This window comes from Salmo salar, chromosome 03 (genome assembly GCF_965601325.2).
Source record: "Salmo salar chromosome 03, fSalSal1, whole genome shotgun sequence".
Classification (NCBI taxonomy): Eukaryota; Metazoa; Chordata; class Actinopteri; order Salmoniformes; family Salmonidae; genus Salmo; species Salmo salar.
In genome coordinates this window covers 102,217,663-102,235,320 of record NC_138293.1, presented here as the reverse complement: position 1 = coordinate 102,235,320, position 17,658 = coordinate 102,217,663, and the positions used below count along the sequence as shown (strand labels likewise).

The 17,658-nt window shown below is 43.4% G+C and overlaps 1 protein-coding gene across 1 annotated transcript in view; it reads right to left on the bottom strand.

Moving 5' to 3' along the window:
* Positions 1–548: 548 nt before the first annotated feature.
* LOC106591455 (NACHT, LRR and PYD domains-containing protein 3-like) overlaps positions 549–17,658 on the bottom strand; it is a 32,562-nt gene continuing 15,452 nt past the window's right edge. Inside the window, exons 10-13 of the mRNA XM_045713995.2 lie at positions 4,566–4,739; positions 3,903–4,076; positions 3,525–3,571; positions 549–2,933 (exon numbers count right to left, since the gene is read on the bottom strand). Of these exons, the coding sequence (XP_045569951.2) occupies positions 2,410–2,933; positions 3,525–3,571; positions 3,903–4,076; positions 4,566–4,739 (919 nt within the window). The 3' untranslated portion in view covers positions 549–2,409. The remainder of the gene's footprint in view (positions 2,934–3,524; positions 3,572–3,902; positions 4,077–4,565; positions 4,740–17,658) is intronic.

Here is a 17,658-nt window from a genome sequence, read left to right as displayed (position 1 = left end):
TCCGTTCGTTCAAACATGTCAAACGTTGTATAGCATAAATCATTAGGGCCTTTTTTAACCAGAACATGAATAATATTCAAGGTGGACGAATGCATAGTCTTTTATAACGTATTGGAACGAGGGTACCCAACATGAAGTAGCGCGCCAGGTGTCTAATGGGACATCACCGTTCCATGGCTCTTGTTCGGTCAGATCTCCCTCCAGAAGACTCAAAACACTTTGTAAAGGCTGGTGACATCTAGTGGAAGCAATAGGAAGTGCCAAAATATTCCTAAACCCCTGTGTTTTTCAATGGGATAGGTTTAAAGTCAATACAACACATCAGGTATCCACTTCCTGTCAGAAAATGTCTCAGGGTTTTGCCTGCCAAATGAGTTCTGTTATACTCACAGACACCATTCAAACAGTTTTGGAAACTTTAGAGTGTTTTCTATCCATATATAATAAGTATATGCATATTCTAGTTACTGGGTAGGATTAGTAACCAGATTAAATCGGGTACATTTTTTTTATCCAGACGTGCAAATGCTGCCCCCTAGACCCAACAGGTTAAAATCATTTATTTACTAAACTAATTAATTCACAGAAAGCATACAAACAGTAATTATCGTCACAAAGAATTGGTAGAGTAATGTGCCCTAGTGGGCTAAACAGGCATGGCTGGTGTCTTGTTAAAACAAAGGGTCATAAAGGGCAGCTGAGAAGGCACAGAGTTCATAAATATTAACAATTGATATGCTAATCCTTTGCACATGAACGCTCACTCATTCGGGAACAATTGCAATCAATATATATTTACGCTCAGTGTGTCGTCGGGATCCTTGTTGGAGAATTTTTGTCCGCGTTCCCTCTCTCTCAGTTAGAATGGATCTTTCAAAGCGACATTCATTAATGTCGGTATAGATGGATGTTTCGTCGGTCTTCGCATTCAATGATATAATTTCTAGCTGCAGACTATTAATTAATATCAAAGACTTGTTCTTATTCTGTCGATATCGATCGTCTAAAAGTTAACCACGTGGTGTAGTTAACTTTCAGTAGCGGAATTGGATGGTCAAACCTATTGGCTAACTCGTAATGGAGGGGAGGCCTGGTCTGATGAAAGTAAATCAGGGTGGGGGTTTTATACGTGAACATAGAACAGGCTTGTCACATGACGCCTGGTCCTGTCTGTGTCCCTGGGGGGCGTGCCGATGACTGATTTAAGCTTTGAACAGAAATACATTCTATCACATTAACATCAGTACATAGCATCTCAACGTATTCCAAATAGCTTTATCCTTATTAATACATTTTATACAACCATTTAGATGCAAGTCCCATAGCTGAGGCTATTATATAAACAGTATTATGGTAATATGGCTATATTGTCTCTTCTGAGTATCACAAAATTGTACCAAGCGGACCAGTTCGTAGCTGGATTCTTCACCGATCTTTTATACCATCTCCAGAACATAAATGTCGTTCGGTTCCCCAATTCTGTGAGTTGGAAGAGTTTCCTTTGTCCCTCTATGAAACCCCTCTGTGTCTCAACTGGGCCAGGCGGCAGGACATTCTCCTTTAGAATGTTACGACCGCCTTGACAGGGCCTGGGTAGGGAGAGGTAGGTAGGGGGAGGGGGTAAACTGTGCTCGCTGTTCACAGAGAGAGGGCAACGTCATGACACTTGTATACTTGTATAACTATGGAGTGTATGTCCATATATAATTGTACAAGTTGTTTTTCAACATAAAAGACATATAACAAATGATCACATTTGTATTTTAACGGTGTTATTGTAAGAGTTTAAATGTTTAAACAGAGGATACATCTAAAACAGTATAAAACAAGTGCAGTATGTTCTGAGAATATTACTTTAACGTCAACTCATAACGTCACACTATAACTTCATGGGAGTCTTGTGGAAAGACTGTATGTTGTTTTGGGTGGATTGAGTGACGTCTTCATCAACAATTGCAGAATATTCCTGTAATATTTTCTTCTCTGTGTTTGTGGGAACACTTAGTGCTGGAATGAGGTGTCTGTTTGTTCCCAGTTCTATCAGAAATGATGGTCCTCATTTGAAGGTCCTGGGTCAAGGTTCTCACAATTATAGGAAGACACGTGTGTGTGTGTGTGTGTGTGTATGTGTGAAAGTGTGTGTCCAGTGTGTGTGTGTCCAGTGTGCGTGTGTCCAGTGTGTCTGTCTGTGTGTGTGTGACGGTGTGTGTCTGTATTTGAGTCCAATGTGTGTGTGAGTCCAGTGTGTGTGTGTGTGTGTTCAGTGTGTCTGTGTGTGTGTCCAGTGTGTGTATATGTGTTTGTGTGTCCAGTGTGTGTGTGTGTGTGTGTGTGTGTGTGTGTGTGTGTGTGTGTGTGTGTGTGTGTGTGTCCAGCTTGTGTGTGTGTGTGTGTGTGTCAGGTTATTATTTACAGGGACACTGAGGAGTCATCATAAACATTAAACCCTGGATAGAGGGGCTCAGTGAATGTGGAGGTGAATGTGATCAGGTGGGTCAGTGTGTCAGAGGAGGCTCTATAGAAGGACAGAGTGCCGGCTGACCAGTCCAGATACACTCCTACTCTGTGGGAGCTGGAGGAGGGGACGTTTATGGTAGTGGGATTATCATTGTGCCTGGCAGTGTAACGGTTGTCAGAGCAGGACAGACTCCAGGACTTGTCATTGTATCCAAGACCACAGTCATCACCCCCTCCTCTCCTGCTGATTCCTTTATATGTCACTCCTATATCAGCCCCTTCACCACTCCACTCTACCTCCCAGTAACAGCGCCCAGTCAGACCCTCTCTACACAGAACCTGTCTCCAGACCTCAAATCTCTCTGGGTGATGAGGATACGGCTGCTCCTCTCTCATACATGTCACCTTTCTGTTCTCCTCAGACAGAGAGAGGTGTCTGTTTACTGTGTTTGGGTCCAGTGTGAGATCACAGACATCTGATGGATGAAACCAGACACAATATTAGAAATCATCATCATTCACATTAGAATGTTAACTCACTTTTCACTAATTCATTTAATGTAGATGTTTCTAGGTATCAAAATGAGAAGTTAAGGTAACTTGAGACTTGTTGAATGATCATATGTTATACTGTATGGTAATATAAAACACACTTATTCCCATTAATTACACACACACACACACACACACACACACACACACACACACACACACACACACACACACACACACACACACACACACACACACACACACACACACACACACACACACACACACACACACACACACACACACACGTACACATGCATGAACACACACACTTGTATGCATCATGAATACAAACACACATTTCTTATGTAACACGAATGCGCCACACACACACACACACACACACATTGTCAAAGCAAGTCTTTGTAAACTTTGGTGTCCCTGATTTCTGCTTCTGTAGAACTACAGCTGATATTTAATATGACCAAGTAAGTAATGATGGTGGTCTTTGACTTTGACTTATCTTGAATTAAGACTTATTCTTAGTCATATTATTCACAGCAGTCAACACTCACATTTTCTAAGCCCAGGTTTCATTGTGTACTCTCCACCATGTTCCACACTGTAGAGGTAAGCAGAAGAACAGACAGTCATTGAGGGATACACCTGAACTCCCACAAACACACACACACACACACACACACACACACACACACACACACACACACACACACACACACACACACACACACACACACACACACACACACACACACACACACACACACACACACACACACACACACACACACAGGACACACACACAGGACACACACACACACACACACAATAGACAAACACACAGTAACATATAACTTTGTCCAAGTGGTGGTAAGAATGTTTTCTTAACTAGCCTGACAAGTCAAACATGTCTGATATGAACATTGACATACTTGAGTTTCTTCAGTCTGCTGTGTGGATCCTCCAGTCCAACAGAGAGCAGTCTGACTCCTGAGTCTCCTGGGTGATTGTAGCTCAGGTCCAGCTCTCTCAGGTGTGAGGGGTTTGACCTCAGAGCTGAGACCAGAGAAGCACAGCCTTCCTCTGTGACTAGACAGCGTGACAGCCTGCAAAGAGTCAAATCATATTAAAATCACACTGCTATTCTTTGGTGGTGAAAATAGTGGCTACATAATTTTTTCAAAATGTTTAAAAAAGTGTAGTATTTGGTCCCATATTCTTTGAACGTAATGACTACATCAAGCCTGTGACTGCCATGATGAATAAAGATCATGAATGAATCGTGAATAATAATGAGTGAGAGAGTTACAGAGGCTACAACAAAACATGCTAACCTCTCACCATTACCAATAACAGAGGCTACAACAAAACATACCAACCTCTCACCATTAACATCAAATAAAAGGTGACATTCTGTAATGTCACCTAGTATGAAACATTGTATCTCAAATTCAAAATGCTGGAGCATAGCACTACATTTAAAAGCTGTAAGCTTCACTGTCCAAACACATATGGTGTGGATGATGTGTGCCTGAAAAACACATGTGGATCTGGTGAACAGTTATCACTTGTTGACCAACTACAGGAATCCTGACCTCAGAGTCTCCAGTTCACAGTGGGGATTCCCCAGTCCAGCAGAGAGCAGCTTCACTCCTGAATCCTTCAGGTCATTGTTACTCAGATCCAGCTCTCTCAGGTGTGAGGGGTTTGACCTCAGAGCTGAGACCAGAGAAGCACAGCCTTCCTCTGTGACTAGACAGCGTGACATCCTGCAAAGAGACAAATCATATTAAAATCACACTGCTATTCTTTGGTGGTGAAAATAGTGGTGGCAGTATTTGTTTTAAACATTTTCTGATTTATTAGTGTCCTGAAACCTCATATCTATTCATTAATGGATGTTTCATTATTAGATATGACAAATTATCAAAGTATTACTTGTACTTGAACCTCAATTCTGCTAGCAAATATGCAATCTTTGGACAATAAAATCGACAAGTTACGCTTAAGATTAAACTACCAACGGGACATTAACTTGTTTGGGACAGGGGGCAGTATTTTCACGTTCGGATGAAAAGCGAGGCCAGATTAAACTGCCTGCTACTAGGGCCCAGAGTCAAATATTTGTATATTATTAGTAGATTTGGATAGAAAACACTCTGAAGTTTCTAAAACTGTTTGAATGATGTCTGTGAGTATAACATAACTCATATGGCAGGCAAAAACCTGAGAAAAATCCAACCAGGAAGTGGGAAATCTAAGGCTTGTAGTTTTTCAACTGATTGCCTATCCAAACTAAAGGGTCTGTGGGGTAATTTTGCACTTCCTAAGGCTTCCACTAGATGTCAACAGTCTTTAGAACCTTGTTTCATGCTTCTACTGTGAATTGGGAGAGAATAAGAGGCCATTCAACCAGTGGACTATGCTGAGACCAATGAGTTATTTACTGCGCGGTTACACAGGTGCGCTGTTCCTTCTTTTTCCTCTGTAATGAATACGTTATTGTCCGTTTGGAATATTATCAAAGATTTATGATAAAAAGACCCTAAGGATTGATTGTAAACATTGGTTGACATGTTTCTACAAACGGTAATGGAACCTTTTGACTTTTCGTCTATGGTTTTGCGCTCGCGCATCGTGCCTTTGGAATTGTGATCTGGACGCGTGAACAAAAGAGGTATTTGGACATAAATGATGGACTTTATCGAACAAATGAACATTTCTTGTGGAAGTGGGAGTCCTGGGAGTGCATTCCGACAAAGATCAGCAAAGGTAAGTGAAGATTTATAATACTAATTCTGAGTTTTGCTGACTCCATGACTTGGCGGGTAACTGTATAGCTTGCTTTGATGGCTGAGCTCTGTACTCAGAATATTGAACAATGTGCTTTCGCTGTAAAGCTGTTTTAAAATCTGACACAGCGGTTGCATTAAGGAGAAGTGTAACTATAATTCTTTCAATAACTGTTGTAAATTTTATCAACGTTTATGATGAGTATTTTTGTAAATTGATGTGCTCATTTACCGGAAGTTTTGGAGGCAAAATATTTTCTGAACATCACGCGCCAATGTAAAATGGGGTTTTGGAATATAAATATGAACTTTATCGAACAAAACATACATGTATTGTGTAACATTGAGTCCTGGGAGTGTCATCTGATGAAGATCGTCAAAGGTTAGTGATTAATTTTAGCTGTATTTCTGGTTTTTGTGATGCCTCTCCTTGCTTGGAAAATGGCTGTGTGGTTTTTCTTGTCAAGGTGATGTCCTAACATAATCTAATGCTATGCTTTCGCTGTAAAGCCTTTTTGAAATCGGACAATGTGGTTAGATTAACGAGAAGTTTATCTTTAAAATGGTGTAAAATAGTTGATTGTTTGAGAAATTTGAATTATGGGATTTTTGTGGTTTTGTATTTCGCGCCCTGCTATTCCATTGGCTGTTGGCTAGGGGTTCCGTTAGCGGAACGTCTGTCCTCAACAGGTTTTAAAAACTGTAACATCTTATGCTCACGGAGTCCTGGATGAACGACGACATTATCAGCATACAGCTGGCTGGTTATATGCTGTACTGGCAGTCTAGAACAGCAGCGTCTGGTAAGACAAGGGGCGGTGGTCTATGTATTTTTGTAAACAGCTGCTGGTGCATGATATCTAAGGAAGTCTCAAGCTATTGCTCGCCTGAGGTAGAGTTTCTCATGATAAGCTGCCACAATACCTACCGAGAGAGTTTTCATTTGTATTCGTCGCAACTGTTTACATACCATGTCAGAGGTTGGCACTAAGACAGCATTGAATGAGCTGTATTTAGCCATAAGCAAACAAGAAAATGCACACCCAGAGGTGGCGCTCCTAGTAGCTGGGGACTTTAATGCAGAGAATCTTAAATAAGTTTTACAAAATTTCTATCCGCATGTTAAATGTGCAACCAGAGTGAAAAGAACTCTGGACCACCTTTACTGCACACACAGAGATGCATACAAAGCTCTCTCAGGAAGCACCAGTGACAAGATCAATAACAAAAGTGGTCAGATGAAGCAGATGCTAATCTACAGGACGGTTTTGCACAGACTGTAATATGTTCCAGGATTCCTCCGATGGCATTGAGGAGTACACCACATTCGTCATTGGTTCATCAATAGGTGCATCGATGATGTCGTCCCCACAGTGACCGTACGTACATAACCCAACCAGAAGCCATGGATTACAGGCAGTAGCCGCACTGAGCTAAAGGCTTGAGCTGCCGCTTTCAAGGTGAGGGACTCTAACCCGGAAGCTTATAAAAAATCCCGCTATGCCCTCCGACGAACCATCAAACAGGCAAAGCATCAATACAGGACTAAGATCGAGTCATACTACACCGGCTCTGACGATCATCGGATGTGGCAGGGCATGCAAACCATTACAGACTACAAAGGGAAGCACAGCTGCGAGCTGCCCAGTGACACGAGCCTACCAGACGAGCTAAACTACTTCTATGCTCGCTTCGAGGCAAATAACACTGAAACATGCATGAGAGCACCAGCTGTACTGGAAGACTGTGTGATCACGCTCTCAGCAGCCGATGTGAGTAAGACCTTAAGACAGGTCAACATTCACAAGGCCGCAGGGCCAGGCGGATTACCAGGACGTGTACTGTGAGCATACGCTGACCAACTAGCAAGTGTCTTCACTGACATTTTCAACCTCTCCCTGTCCGTGTCTGTAATACCAACCTGTTTTAACCTGTTGGGGGTAGGGGGCAGTATTGACACGGCCGGATAAAAAACGTACCCGATTTAATCTGGTTACTACTCCTGCCCAGTAACTAGAATATGCATATACTTATTGGCTTTGGATAGAAAACACCCTAAAGTTTCTAAAACTGTTTGAATGGTGTCTGTGAGTATAACAGAACTCATATGGCAGGCAAAAACCTGAGAGGATTCTGAACAGGAAGTGGCCTGTCTGACAAGTTGTTGTTCATCTTGGCTCTTTTTATTGAAGACTGAGGATCTTTGCTGTAACGTGACACTTCCTACGGCTCCCATAGGCTCTCAGAGCCCGGGAAAAAGCTGAACGATATCGAGGCAGCCCCAGGCTGAAACACATTAGGGCGTTTGGCAAGTGGCCGATCAGAGGACAATGGGCTTAGGCGCGTGCCCGAGTCGACCCCATGCTTTATTTTCTTTCGTCTGTTTACCTAAATGCAGATTCCCGGTCGGAATATTATCGCTTTTTTACGAGAAAAATGGCATAAAAATGGATTTTAAACAGCGGTTGACATGCTTCGAAGTACGGTAATGGAATATTTAGAATTTCTTTGTCACAAAATGCGCCATGCTCGTCACCCTTATTTACCCTTTCGGATAGTGTCTTGAACGCACGAACAAAACGCCGCTATTTGGATATAAAAATGGATTATTTGGGACCAAACCAACATTTGTTATTGAAGTAGAAGTCCTGGGAGTGCATTCTGACGAAGAACACCAAAGGTAATAACATTTTTCTTATAGTAAATCTGAATTTGGTGAGTGCTAAACTTGCTGGGTGTCTAAATAGCTAGCCCTGTGATGCCGGGCTATCTACTTAGAATATTGCAAAATGTGCTTTCACCGAAAAGCTATTTTAAAATCGGACATATCGAGTGCATAGAGTAGTTCTGTATCTATAATTCTTAAAATAATTGTTATGCTTTTTGTGAACGTTTATCGTGAGTAATTTAGTAAATTCACCGGAAGTTTGCGGGGGGTATGCTAGTTCTGAACGTCACATGCTAATGTAAAAAGCTGGTTTTTGATATAAATATGAACTTGATTGAACAAAACATGCATGTATTGTATAACATAATGTCCTAGGTGTGTCATCTGATGAAGATCATCAAAGGTTAGTGCTGCATTTAGCTGTCTTCTGGGATTTTGTGACATTATATGCTAGCTTGAAAAATGGGTGTCTGAATATTTCTGGCTTGGTACTCTGCTGACATAATCTAATGTTTTGCTTTCGTTGTAAAGCCTTTTTGAAATCGGACAGTGTGGTTAGATTAACGAGAGTCTTGTCTTTAAAATGGTGTAAAATAGTCATATGTTTGAGAAATTGAAGTAATAGCATTTCTAAGGTATTTGAAAAACGCGCCACAGGATTCCACTGGCTGTTACGTAGGTGGGACGATTTCGTCCCGCCGGCCCTAGAGAAGTTAAGCAGACCACCATAGTGCCTGTGTGCAAGAACCCTAAGGTAACCTATCTAAATGACTACAGACCCGTACAGACCCGACTACAGATCAGACCTGCTTTGAAAGGCTGGTTATGTCTCACATCAACACCATCATCCCAGAAACACTAGATCCACTCCAATTTGCACACCGCCCCAACAGATCCACAGATGATGCAATCTCTATTGCACTCCACACTGCCCTTTCCCACCTGGACAAAAGGAACACATATGTGAGGATGCTATTCATTGACTACAGCTCAGCGTTCAACACCATAGCGCCCTCAAAGCTCATCAATAAACTAAGGACCCAGGGACTAAACCCCTTCCTCCGCACCTGGATCCTGGACTTCCTGACGGGCCGCCCCTAGGTGGTAAGAGTAGGTAACAACACATCCGCCACGCTGATCCTCAACACAGAGGCCCCTCAGTGGTGCGTGCTCAGCCCCCTCCTGTACACCCTGTTCACTCATGACTGCACGGTCAGGCACGACTCCAACACCATCATTACATTTTCCGACAACAATGAGACAGCCTATAGAGAGGAGGTCAGAGACCTGGCCGTGTGATGCCAGGACAACAACCTCTCCCTCAAAGTGATCAAAACAAAGGAGATGATTGTAGACTACAGGAAAAAGAGGACCGAGCACGCCCCCATTCTCATCGACAGAGCTGCAGTGGAGCAGGTTGAGAGCTTCAAGTTCCTTAGTGTCCACATCACCAACAACTAACATGGTCCAAGCACACCGAGACAGTAGTGAAGCGGGCATGAAAAAACCTATTCCCCCTCAGGAGACTGAAAAGATTTGGCATGGGTCCTCAGAAGGTTCTACAGCTGCACCACCGAGAGCATCCTGACTGGTTGCATCACTGCCCGGTTGCATCACTGCCCGGTATGGCAACAGCTTGACCTCCGACCGCAAGGCACTACAGAGGGTAGTGCGAATGGCCCAGTGCATCACTGGGGCCAAGCTTCCTGCCATCCAGGACCTCTATACCAGGCGATGTCAGAGGAAGGCCCTACAAATTGTCAAAGACCCTAGTCATAGACTGTTCTCTCTGCTACAGCATGGCAAGTGGTACCGGAGCGCCAAGTATAGGTCCAAGAGGCTTCTAAACACTTTCTACCCCCCAAGCCTTAAGACTCCTGAACACCTAGTCAAATGGCTACCCAGACAATTTGCATTCCCCTCCCCCCCACCCCCATTCTCTGTTGTCATCTATGCATAGTCACTTTAAAACCTCTTCGGGATAGGGGGCAGTATTTTCACGGCCGGATGAAAAACGGACCCAAATTAAACTGCCTGCTACTCGGGCCCAGAAACTAGGATATGCGTCTTATTAGTAGATTTGGATATAAAACACTCTGAAGTTTCTAAAATTGTTTGAATGATGTCTGTGAGTATAACAGAACTCATATGGCAGGCAAAAACCTGAGAGGATTCTGAACAGGAAGTGGCCTGTCTGACAAGTTGTTGTTCATCTTGGCTCTTTTTATTGAAGACTGAGGATCTTTGCTGTAACGTGACACTTCCTACGGCTCCCATAGGCTCTCAGAGCCCGGGAAAAAGCTGAACGATATCGAGGCAGCCCCAGGCTGAAACACATTAGGGCGTTTGGCAAGTGGCCGATCAGAGGACAATGGGCTTAGGCGCGTGCCCGAGTCGACCCCATGCTTTATTTTCTTTCGTCTGTTTACCTAAATGCAGATTCCCGGTCGGAATATTATCGCTTTTTTACGAGAAAAATGGCATAAAAATGGATTTTAAACAGCGGTTGACATGCTTCGAAGTACGGTAATGGAATATTTAGAATTTCTTTGTCACGATATGCGCCATGCTCGTCACCCTTATTTACCCTTTCGGATAGTGTCTTGAACGCACGAACAAAACGCCGCTATTTGGATATAAAAATGGATTATTTGGGACCAAACCAACATTTGTTATTGAAGTAGAAGTCCTGGGAGTGCATTCTGACGAAGAACACCAAAGGTAATAACATTTTTCTTATAGTAAATCTGAATTTGGTGAGTGCTAAACTTGCTGGGTGTCTAAATAGCTAGCCCTGTGATGCCGGGCTATCTACTTAGAATATTGCAAAATGTGCTTTCACCGAAAAGCTATTTTAAAATCGGACATATCGAGTGCATAGAGTAGTTCTGTATCTATAATTCTTAAAATAATTGTTATGCTTTTTGTGAACGTTTATCGTGAGTAATTTAGTAAATTCACCGGAAGTTTGCGGGGGGTATGCTAGTTCTGAACGTCACATGCTAATGTAAAAAGCTGGTTTTTGATATAAATATGAACTTGATTGAACAAAACATGCATGTATTGTATAACATAATGTCCTAGGTGTGTCATCTGATGAAGATCATCAAAGGTTAGTGCTGCATTTAGCTGTCTTCTGGGATTTTGTGACATTATATGCTAGCTTGAAAAATGGGTGTCTGAATATTTCTGGCTTGGTACTCTGCTGACATAATCTAATGTTTTGCTTTCGTTGTAAAGCCTTTTTGAAATCGGACAGTGTGGTTAGATTAACGAGAGTCTTGTCTTTAAAATGGTGTAAAATAGTCATATGTTTGAGAAATTGAAGTAATAGCATTTCTAAGGTATTTGAAAAACGCGCCACAGGATTCCACTGGCTGTTACGTAGGTGGGACGATTTCGTCCCGCCGGCCCTAGAGAAGTTAAGCAGACCACCATAGTGCCTGTGTGCAAGAACCCTAAGGTAACCTATCTAAATGACTACAGACCCGTACAGACCCGACTACAGATCAGACCTGCTTTGAAAGGCTGGTTATGTCTCACATCAACACCATCATCCCAGAAACACTAGATCCACTCCAATTTGCACACCGCCCCAACAGATCCACAGATGATGCAATCTCTATTGCACTCCACACTGCCCTTTCCCACCTGGACAAAAGGAACACATATGTGAGGATGCTATTCATTGACTACAGCTCAGCGTTCAACACCATAGCGCCCTCAAAGCTCATCAATAAACTAAGGACCCAGGGACTAAACCCCTTCCTCCGCACCTGGATCCTGGACTTCCTGACGGGCCGCCCCTAGGTGGTAAGAGTAGGTAACAACACATCCGCCACGCTGATCCTCAACACAGAGGCCCCTCAGTGGTGCGTGCTCAGCCCCCTCCTGTACACCCTGTTCACTCATGACTGCACGGTCAGGCACGACTCCAACACCATCATTACATTTTCCGACAACAATGAGACAGCCTATAGAGAGGAGGTCAGAGACCTGGCCGTGTGATGCCAGGACAACAACCTCTCCCTCAAAGTGATCAAAACAAAGGAGATGATTGTAGACTACAGGAAAAAGAGGACCGAGCACGCCCCCATTCTCATCGACAGAGCTGCAGTGGAGCAGGTTGAGAGCTTCAAGTTCCTTAGTGTCCACATCACCAACAACTAACATGGTCCAAGCACACCGAGACAGTAGTGAAGCGGGCATGAAAAAACCTATTCCCCCTCAGGAGACTGAAAAGATTTGGCATGGGTCCTCAGAAGGTTCTACAGCTGCACCACCGAGAGCATCCTGACTGGTTGCATCACTGCCCGGTTGCATCACTGCCCGGTATGGCAACAGCTTGACCTCCGACCGCAAGGCACTACAGAGGGTAGTGCGAATGGCCCAGTGCATCACTGGGGCCAAGCTTCCTGCCATCCAGGACCTCTATACCAGGCGATGTCAGAGGAAGGCCCTACAAATTGTCAAAGACCCTAGTCATAGACTGTTCTCTCTGCTACAGCATGGCAAGTGGTACCGGAGCGCCAAGTATAGGTCCAAGAGGCTTCTAAACACTTTCTACCCCCCAAGCCTTAAGACTCCTGAACACCTAGTCAAATGGCTACCCAGACAATTTGCATTCCCCTCCCCCCCACCCCCATTCTCTGTTGTCATCTATGCATAGTCACTTTAAAACCTCTTCGGGATAGGGGGCAGTATTTTCACGGCCGGATGAAAAACGGACCCAAATTAAACTGCCTGCTACTCGGGCCCAGAAACTAGGATATGCGTCTTATTAGTAGATTTGGATATAAAACACTCTGAAGTTTCTAAAATTGTTTGAATGATGTCTGTGAGTATAACAGAACTCATATGGCAGGCAAAAACCTGAGAGGATTCTGAACAGGAAGTGGCCTGTCTGACAAGTTGTTGTTCATCTTGGCTCTTTTTATTGAAGACTGAGGATCTTTGCTGTAACGTGACACTTCCTACGGCTCCCATAGGCTCTCAGAGCCCGGGAAAAAGCTGAACGATATCGAGGCAGCCCCAGGCTGAAACACATTAGGGCGTTTGGCAAGTGGCCGATCAGAGGACAATGGGCTTAGGCGCGTGCCCGAGTCGACCCCATGCTTTATTTTCTTTCGTCTGTTTACCTAAATGCAGATTCCCGGTCGGAATATTATCGCTTTTTTACGAGAAAAATGGCATAAAAATGGATTTTAAACAGCGGTTGACATGCTTCGAAGTACGGTAATGGAATATTTAGAATTTCTTTGTCACGATATGCGCCATGCTCGTCACCCTTATTTACCCTTTCGGATAGTGTCTTGAACGCACGAACAAAACGCCGCTATTTGGATATAAAAATGGATTATTTGGGACCAAACCAACATTTGTTATTGAAGTAGAAGTCCTGGGAGTGCATTCTGACGAAGAACACCAAAGGTAATAACATTTTTCTTATAGTAAATCTGAATTTGGTGAGTGCTAAACTTGCTGGGTGTCTAAATAGCTAGCCCTGTGATGCCGGGCTATCTACTTAGAATATTGCAAAATGTGCTTTCACCGAAAAGCTATTTTAAAATCGGACATATCGAGTGCATAGAGTAGTTCTGTATCTATAATTCTTAAAATAATTGTTATGCTTTTTGTGAACGTTTATCGTGAGTAATTTAGTAAATTCACCGGAAGTTTGCGGGGGGTATGCTAGTTCTGAACGTCACATGCTAATGTAAAAAGCTGGTTTTTGATATAAATATGAACTTGATTGAACAAAACATGCATGTATTGTATAACATAATGTCCTAGGTGTGTCATCTGATGAAGATCATCAAAGGTTAGTGCTGCATTTAGCTGTCTTCTGGGATTTTGTGACATTATATGCTAGCTTGAAAAATGGGTGTCTGAATATTTCTGGCTTGGTACTCTGCTGACATAATCTAATGTTTTGCTTTCGTTGTAAAGCCTTTTTGAAATCGGACAGTGTGGTTAGATTAACGAGAGTCTTGTCTTTAAAATGGTGTAAAATAGTCATATGTTTGAGAAATTGAAGTAATAGCATTTCTAAGGTATTTGAAAAACGCGCCACAGGATTCCACTGGCTGTTACGTAGGTGGGACGATTTCGTCCCGCCGGCCCTAGAGAAGTTAAGCAGACCACCATAGTGCCTGTGTGCAAGAACCCTAAGGTAACCTATCTAAATGACTACAGACCCGTACAGACCCGACTACAGATCAGACCTGCTTTGAAAGGCTGGTTATGTCTCACATCAACACCATCATCCCAGAAACACTAGATCCACTCCAATTTGCACACCGCCCCAACAGATCCACAGATGATGCAATCTCTATTGCACTCCACACTGCCCTTTCCCACCTGGACAAAAGGAACACATATGTGAGGATGCTATTCATTGACTACAGCTCAGCGTTCAACACCATAGCGCCCTCAAAGCTCATCAATAAACTAAGGACCCAGGGACTAAACCCCTTCCTCCGCACCTGGATCCTGGACTTCCTGACGGGCCGCCCCTAGGTGGTAAGAGTAGGTAACAACACATCCGCCACGCTGATCCTCAACACAGAGGCCCCTCAGTGGTGCGTGCTCAGCCCCCTCCTGTACACCCTGTTCACTCATGACTGCACGGTCAGGCACGACTCCAACACCATCATTACATTTTCCGACAACAATGAGACAGCCTATAGAGAGGAGGTCAGAGACCTGGCCGTGTGATGCCAGGACAACAACCTCTCCCTCAAAGTGATCAAAACAAAGGAGATGATTGTAGACTACAGGAAAAAGAGGACCGAGCACGCCCCCATTCTCATCGACAGAGCTGCAGTGGAGCAGGTTGAGAGCTTCAAGTTCCTTAGTGTCCACATCACCAACAACTAACATGGTCCAAGCACACCGAGACAGTAGTGAAGCGGGCATGAAAAAACCTATTCCCCCTCAGGAGACTGAAAAGATTTGGCATGGGTCCTCAGAAGGTTCTACAGCTGCACCACCGAGAGCATCCTGACTGGTTGCATCACTGCCCGGTTGCATCACTGCCCGGTATGGCAACAGCTTGACCTCCGACCGCAAGGCACTACAGAGGGTAGTGCGAATGGCCCAGTGCATCACTGGGGCCAAGCTTCCTGCCATCCAGGACCTCTATACCAGGCGATGTCAGAGGAAGGCCCTACAAATTGTCAAAGACCCTAGTCATAGACTGTTCTCTCTGCTACAGCATGGCAAGTGGTACCGGAGCGCCAAGTATAGGTCCAAGAGGCTTCTAAACACTTTCTACCCCCCAAGCCTTAAGACTCCTGAACACCTAGTCAAATGGCTACCCAGACAATTTGCATTCCCCTCCCCCCCACCCCCATTCTCTGTTGTCATCTATGCATAGTCACTTTAAAACCTCTTCGGGATAGGGGGCAGTATTTTCACGGCCGGATGAAAAACGGACCCAAATTAAACTGCCTGCTACTCGGGCCCAGAAACTAGGATATGCGTCTTATTAGTAGATTTGGATATAAAACACTCTGAAGTTTCTAAAATTGTTTGAATGATGTCTGTGAGTATAACAGAACTCATATGGCAGGCAAAAACCTGAGAAAAATCCAACCAGGAAGTGGAAATCTGAGGCTTGTAGTTTTTTTTAATGATTCTCTATTGAATTTGTAGTGTTATTGTGGTCATGTTGCACTTCCTAAGGCTTCCAGTAGATGTCAGCAGTCTTTAGAACCTTGTTTCATGCTTTTACAGTGAATTGCAAAGGAATACCAGCTGTGGTAAACTGGTGTCCCAGGGATGAGGTCAGTGGCGTGCAGAGCCTTGGGAGCGAGCTGAGTTCATATTCATTCCTAAAGAGAACGCATTTGTCCGGTTGGAATTTTATTGAAGATGTATGTTAAAAACAACCTAAAGATTCATTAAACTTTATCGAAAGTTTATTGTGGAGCTGGGATTCCTGTCAGGGCATTCTGATGAAGATCATCAAAGGTAAGTGAATATTTCTAATACTATTTCTTAGTTTTATTGACTCAAAAATGGCGGGTTTCTGTTTGCCTTGTTGTTTGTGCCTGAGCGCAGTACTCAGATTATTGCAAAGTGTGCTTTCGACGTGAAGCTATTTTGAAATCTGACACAGCGGTTGCATAAAGGAGAAGTGTATCTATAATTCTGTGCATAACACTTGTATCTTATCAAAGTTTATGATGAGTATTTCTGTAATATGTGTGCTCATTGTGCTCATTCACTGGAAGTTTTGAAGGCAAAACATTTCTGAACATTACGCGCCAATGTAAAATGGGGTTTTTGGATATAAATATGAACTTTATCGAGCAAAACATACATGTATTGTGTAACATGAAGTCCTATGAGTGCCATCTGATGAAGATCATCAAAGGTTAGTGCTTAATTTTACCTGTATTTCTGGTTTTTGTGACGCCTGTCCTTTCTTGGAAAATGGCTGTGTGGCTTTTCTTGTTTAGGTGGTGTCCTAAAATAATCTAATGTTTTGCTGTCTCCGTAAACCCTTTTTGAAATCGGACAATGTGGTTGGATTAAGGAGAATCTTATCTTTAAAATGGTAGATAATACTTGTATGTGTGAGAAATGTTAATTATGAGATTTTTGTTTTTTTGAATTTGGCGCTCTGATTTTTCACTGGCTGTTGTCAAATCGATCCTGTTAACGGGATCCGAGTGTTAAGGGGTCACTAAGAGGTTAATAGCTCTACCTAAATGTACATCCTACCTCAACTAACCGGTGCCCAAGCACATTGAGTCTGTGTAGAGGGGTGCGTAATTGGCGGCAGAGAAGTCAGGCGCAGGAGAGCAAAACTGGGAAATAACCGGAGATTTATTAAGCAAAACCAACGGCATCCAGACCAACAAGATAAATGGGCACAAAAATAATCCGTCGTGCGCTCACGGGGAACGTGCACAAGCACTACAACAAACAATCCCACACAAAGATATGGTGGGAACAGAGTGTTAAATACACAACAAGTAATTGAGGGAATTGAAACCAGGTGTGAGGAAAAACAAGACAAAACACATGGAAAATGAAAAGTGGATTGATGATGGCTAGAAGACCGGCGATGCCGATCTCCGAGCGCCGCCCAAACAAGGAGAGGACCCGACTTTGGCGGAAGTCGTGACACTCTGTTCCCGCACCCCCTGTATATATTGTTATTTTTTACTGCTGCTCTTTAATTACTTTAATTACTTGTAACTTTTATCTGTTATCCGT